This window comes from Suricata suricatta, chromosome 11, assembly GCF_006229205.1.
Source record: "Suricata suricatta isolate VVHF042 chromosome 11, meerkat_22Aug2017_6uvM2_HiC, whole genome shotgun sequence".
In the NCBI taxonomy this organism is placed as follows: Eukaryota; Metazoa; Chordata; class Mammalia; order Carnivora; family Herpestidae; genus Suricata; species Suricata suricatta.
In genome coordinates this window covers 25,893,532-25,899,461 of record NC_043710.1, presented here as the reverse complement: position 1 = coordinate 25,899,461, position 5,930 = coordinate 25,893,532, and the positions used below count along the sequence as shown (strand labels likewise).

General features: G+C 41.6%; 1 protein-coding gene across 1 annotated transcript in view; it reads right to left on the bottom strand.

Moving 5' to 3' along the window:
- Positions 1–4,772, bottom strand: part of APIP (APAF1 interacting protein) — a 15,316-nt gene extending 10,544 nt beyond the window's left edge. Inside the window, exons 1-2 of the mRNA XM_029915549.1 lie at positions 4,621–4,772; positions 1,548–1,682 (exon numbers count right to left, since the gene is read on the bottom strand). Coding sequence (XP_029771409.1) covers positions 1,548–1,682; positions 4,621–4,772 — 287 coding nt within the window. The remainder of the gene's footprint in view (positions 1–1,547; positions 1,683–4,620) is intronic.
- Positions 4,773–5,930: the final 1,158 nt, after the last annotated feature.

The window sequence follows — 5,930 nt, the reverse complement described above, 5'->3', positions numbered from 1 at the left end:
CTGGGAAAATTGGACAGCAACATGTAGAAGAATGAAACTAGACCACTTTCTTACACCGTACACAAAAATAAGATCAAAATGGCTGAAGGACTTGAATGTGAGACAGGAAACCATCAAAACCCTCGAGGAGAAAGTAGGGAAAAACCTCTTAGACCTCCACCGCAGCAATCTCCTACTTGACACATCCTCAAAGGCAAGGGAAATTAAAGAAAGTTCTATTCTATATACACATAAACTTTCTGCATATGCAGATAAAAAGCAGTTAACTAAAGGCAACGTTTCATTTATTATAAATATAGCTGAGAAACCAAATTATTGGGAACTCAACTAAATGGTTAAATGAAACAACAGTGACAAATGTCATTATCTTAGGACTTTGCTCTGAAGAGGTCAACTTGAAAGCTTCGGCAAAATAATATGAAAACCTGCAAAGTGCCGAACTGGATTGATGGAGCACTGGGCTGATGGTCAGATAGGAGGCACGGACAGACGGGCGATGCACCGTGAGGAACACACCCTCTCTAGACTGAGTGCACGCCTGTACACGTGACTGTGACAGCTGGGCCCCTATTCACGTTGCCCACAGTTCAATTACCATTCCGTGAGTTACTTGGTAATTTGAAGTAGATGAAATTTCATTGGCATCATCTTGTAGTATACTGAAAAATCGCTTTTGTTCTAAGCATTCAGATTAAATTTTCCATTCCATTCCTTTCTATGAAATGCAGCCTCCTTGGGGGTCTTACTATATGGATTCAGTATTTTATAAATGTTATAGTAATTCAATGTTGTTAAAGAAAGTGAATTAGGATAAAGAAATAAATCAAGTTACTCAGTTTAAAATTCAGCCTCCAGACAATACTATTCCTAAAACATTTAAGGAGAAAGAAAACATTCATCCTATTCCAGAAATACCTGAATGAGTTTCTACAACCTGCATCTTCATTATTAGTAGTCACTTGTTTCTTTACCTCTTGGAGGAAAGGCACTAACATATCTAATGAACAATTAAATACTATTCTTTCTGTTTCACCCAGTGCCTCTCATTTTCTCCTCTGAGCAACATAGACCAGCAGGTGTTGTCCATGAATGATGATACACAATGCACTTAGAAAGGCATGCTGTTGCCTTTTGACTTAATAGAATGTAATTTTTAGTACTTTTGACGGTACATATTTTAAGTGACTTAAAATATGGATCTGAACCCTTGAAACAAATCCTGTGTACCTGGAAGGGACCCTTGCTAGTTCCAGACACGGAAACATACTGGGCAGCGTGTAATTTCACCTTGGTACTCCAAAGACTGAGGGCCAAATTACTCTGTTTAGAAATTGTGATTCTTAAACCCTGAGTTATTTATTGTATCTACAATTTCTACACACTTGTCATTCAGTTATGCAAATATTCGTTTCTCCATTTAGAAACTAGATACTTTCACCATCACATACAGCTCAGTACCTGTTGTTCTTTGCACATAACCCATATTAGGCTCTCCATGGGCTACTTACATGGAAAATTCTCAGAAACGATATCAGCCAGAAACTTACCCATGTTTCAAGCTAATTCCTCCACCAGTCCCAGTGACCCAGCCCAAGTGGTAAAACTGTTTGCAAAGCTCTGGGATCAGGTATCTTGGATGTTCCTTGTCCTTAAAAAGAAGATAATGATTTTTCAAACAGACACTATATTATTGAGTGACTTTTCTAGCTGACATCTCTGTTAAGAAGCCAATGTAAGGAAGTTTAAGAAAATCTATAGAGAGGGTACATGAGGGAGAAAATTATTTTAAAACATACTTTGTTTTTTAAATTTATTAAACTTTTTAAACAGAGACAGAGTGTGAGTGGGAGGGAGACAGAATTCTAAGCAGGCTCCAGGCTCTGAGCTGTCAGAACAGAGCCCAACATGGGGCTTGAACCCACAAACTGTGAGCTCATGACCTGAGCCGTCGGAAGCTCGACTGACTGAGCCATCCAGGTGCCCCATAAAACTCTTTTTTTAATGTTTATTAATTTTCAAAGGAGAAAGAGGCACATGTGAGCAGGGGAGGGGCAGGATGGAGGGGGACACAGAATCTGAAGGGGGCCCCAGGCTGTGAACTGTCAGCACAGAGCCCAATAAGAGGCTGGAACCCACGAGCTGTGAGACGTAAATCAGACGTTAACTGACTGAGCCACCCAGGTGACCCATGCTTTGTTTTTTCATGTTTATAAAGTGGATCTATGTTATTTGGCAACCTGGAATTACTCAGGATAGGGCCGTATAGTCCAACACTATGGACCAGGCTGCAAGAACAAGGCAGGGAAACGCCCAGTATATAACACAAAGTGTCTACTGCAGTGGCTGAAATAAAACAGAATTTAGTGCTGAAAGGAACATGCTTTGGTCTGTCCAACAAATTTCATTACACACAGCATCTTTTTCAGTTAAGTCATGATATACATATGACAGCTATTCATATTCTGTGTTGGTCTGATTTTATTTCTAAAATGCCTTCTTTCTATAGTGATAACATCGTTGTCACTTACAAAATCAACAGATACTCATTATGGAATATAAAGTCAAGAAAATAACATAGAAAGGACTCACTCAGAAGCAATCACAATTATTACTTCTGGGTCCATTTGTATGAAGATCTGTGTGTATGTATACATGTTGGGATAAACATAGAGCTTTATACATGTATTTTTATTGAAGTATAATTGACATACAGCAATGTCAGTTTCAAGTGGATAACATGAAGAGTAGGTATCTGTATATATTGTTAATGACCAGCAGAATAAGTCTAGTTAAAGAAAGAGCTTGTTTTTATTAAGTCTAATGATTACTTGTTTAGGAAAAAAAGGATCAATGTTTCCCCCGTGTTTTAGAATTAAAATTAATAAAACACAAAACAATAATTAAAAAATACAATGAATTCCATTTCTGGCAATATGAAATATAACTCTTACCTTGAAAACAACTAAAAATGTTGAATATTTTTTTCCTGAATCAAGTTAAAAAAATATTTCAAATTAAATTGTTGAGCTAGCAAGAAAGTAAGGAAGGCTTCCCAGTTGCCACAGTAGAAACCAGGGTGGGGCACCTGGCTGGCTCAGTGGGTTAAGCATCTGAGACTCTTGATTTCTTGATTTCGGCTCAGGTCGTGATCTCATGGTTCGTGAAATTGAGCCCACATTGGGCTCTGTGCTGACAGCGTGAAGCCTGCTTGGGATTCTCTCTCCCCTCTCTGCCCCTCCCCTGCTTGTGCAAGATCTCTTGGTCTCTCTCAAAATAAACAGTAAAGACAAAAAGTTGTTTTAAAGAAAAAAAGAAACCAGGGTGAGTCTACCTGGGAGGGGAGCTCTGAAGCCATTTCCTTGAAGGTATTTGCAGAACTCTGGTGAGCTTGACCTTCAATTTTGATAGCTATGCAAGCTGTTAGAAACACGAAATAAACCCTAGGGTGTGCTCAGAATGGGGTACTGAATAGAAAATCCCTCCCTAGGCGTGAAACAAGATGAGGAGTTATGCCCTGTGGGTAAGCAAGAAAAAAATTTTTTAAACCAGAGTTTGTTGTTGCTGTTGTTTAAATTTTACGGACTGACATAGGTTGCCAAGTTATAACATTAATTACATTTAACTATCTACTATCATCTTTTTCAAAAAAGAAAGTACATTTTAAAATTTTATTTCACTTTTTTTAAGTTTATTTATTTTAAGAGAGATGGAGAGAGTGTGAGTGAAGGAGGGGCAGAGAGAGAGAGAAAGAGAGAATCCCAAGCACCGCAATGCCAAAACAGAGCCCGATGTAATGCCTGAACTCATGAAACCAAGAGATCATGACCTGAGCCAAAACCAAGAGCTGGACACTTAACCGAGCCACCCAGGCGACTCTCAAAAAGTACATTTTTAACATACAAAAAAGAATAGCAAGGATAAAGGGAGTCCTTTAAACTGAATGCATTAATTTCATGAAATTCACTTTTTGATTGTCCTTATTTTCTTTTTTTGCAACAGCTGAATGAAAACTCAAGAACTCCTATTTGGGGTGGGGGAGAGGAATCTTTCCCTATTTGGTCTCCTTGCCTACAATTTCTCCTTTCTATCCCTCTTCTTCTTTCTTTTTTTTTTTAATTAATTTTTTAAAATTTGTTTTTGACAGCGAGCGAGCTAGTGGAGGAGGAACAGAGGGAGAGGGAGACACAGAATGTGAAGCAGGCTCCAAGCTCCAAGCTTCAGCACAGAGCCTGATGTGGGGCTTAAACCCATGGACAGTGAGATCATGATCTGAGCTGAAGTCGGACGCCTAACTGACTGAGCCACCCAGGCGCCCCGCTCTCCCGTCTTCTCCAGCTTGCCCTCCACTCTCCCGTTAGTACTAAAAGAATTTACTACTTTGATCACTGAACCCCATCCCTCCAATCACTTAATCCTCAGCTGCCACCTCCATGGTCTGTTATTTAAGTCCTTCTGCTTTCTTGCCCCAATTTCACTTTTCAAATATTTTTTCAGCCCATTTTTATATAGGTCTCTCAGTTTTATTCCGCTTAGTTGTGGGAGTCAACCTCCAAGATGGTTCTTCATGATCTCTGCCTCCTGGTATTCACACCCTGCTGTGCAGTCCCTTCTCACATGTACCAGGGCTGTGTGGCCAGCAGACCACAGTAGTACAGCAGATGTGACGGTGTCGTCACTTCTGAGCCTAGGTTATAAAACACTGAAGCTTCCATCTTGGTTGCTCTCTCTGGGGTCCCTTGCTCTGGGGGAGCAAGCCAGCGGCTACATAGCATGGGTACTCAGCCGGCCCAGAAGGCTGTGTGGTGACGAACTGGGGGTGTATGGGCAACGAGCAGTGAGGAATGGAGGCTTGCCAGCGACACTGCAGCTTGCCTGCAGGCCTCAAGACGACAGTAGCTCCAGGGGACAGTGTGCCACCTTATGAGAGACCCTGAGCCAGAACCATGAGCCAGACTCCATGAGACAGTAAGTGTTTGTGTTTTAAGCCCAAGTTTGGGGGTATTTGCTATGGAGCACTAGTTAACTAAGACATGTTTTCCTGCTCACCAAGTGTGTTTTTTTCCTTTGCACTGGTATTGCTCATGTTGGATTTTCAATTATTGCAACTCTAGCTGTCAGGCTCTTGCTTATCAGCCTTTCCACCACGTTCCCACTTCCCCTGGATTCCTTCTCCCATCATCTCAACAGGAAGCGATCGCTCCTTCCTCTAATCCCATGCCACGGCATTTGCTCTATGTACCTTTCCTTTGGTTTTTTATTATAAAGCCTTCTCATTCATGCACTTAGCAAACTTTTACTGCAAGCCCTGAAGAAATGAGAATGAGTAAGATAAAACCCTTACCCTCAGGAAGCTTACGATCTAGTGAAGAAGTTACGAAAGAACAAAGCAATACGTAATACAGGACGGTCCCAGGAAGCTACTGGTGGGAGGAAGAACCTAGTGGTGGGAGGGAGCAGGAGTTGGGCACAGCTTCACAGAGAGGGGTGGGTGAGCCACGTCTCACTGAGGGATGGTGGGAGTACGCAGAGCGTTTCCTGGCAATTTAGCCACGAACACTTGGCAAAGTCCCTGCCCTAGAGAAATTCACATTCTAGGGGATAGTTTTAAAAGAGTAAAGAGAAGAATAAATTATTGTGAACAGGAAGAAGGAAACAAACAGGGAACTTAGAGAAACATAGCAGAGATTGGTTAAGGAGAGCCTCTTGAGCACTTGACAATCTAAGGCCCACGGAATGTGAAAAAGAACCCCAGTGTGTAATGAATGAGTGTGGTTGCACACACAAGGTTTCACCTTGGGGAGCAACAAGCACTCCAGGCAGAAAAGACAGCAGAGGGAAAGGCCCTGGAGGGACACAGTGCTGACGTGGTTAGAGGCCAGGTGGCCTGAGCAGAGTGCTAACAAGGCAAGTGCTGAGAGAGGCAGATGAAC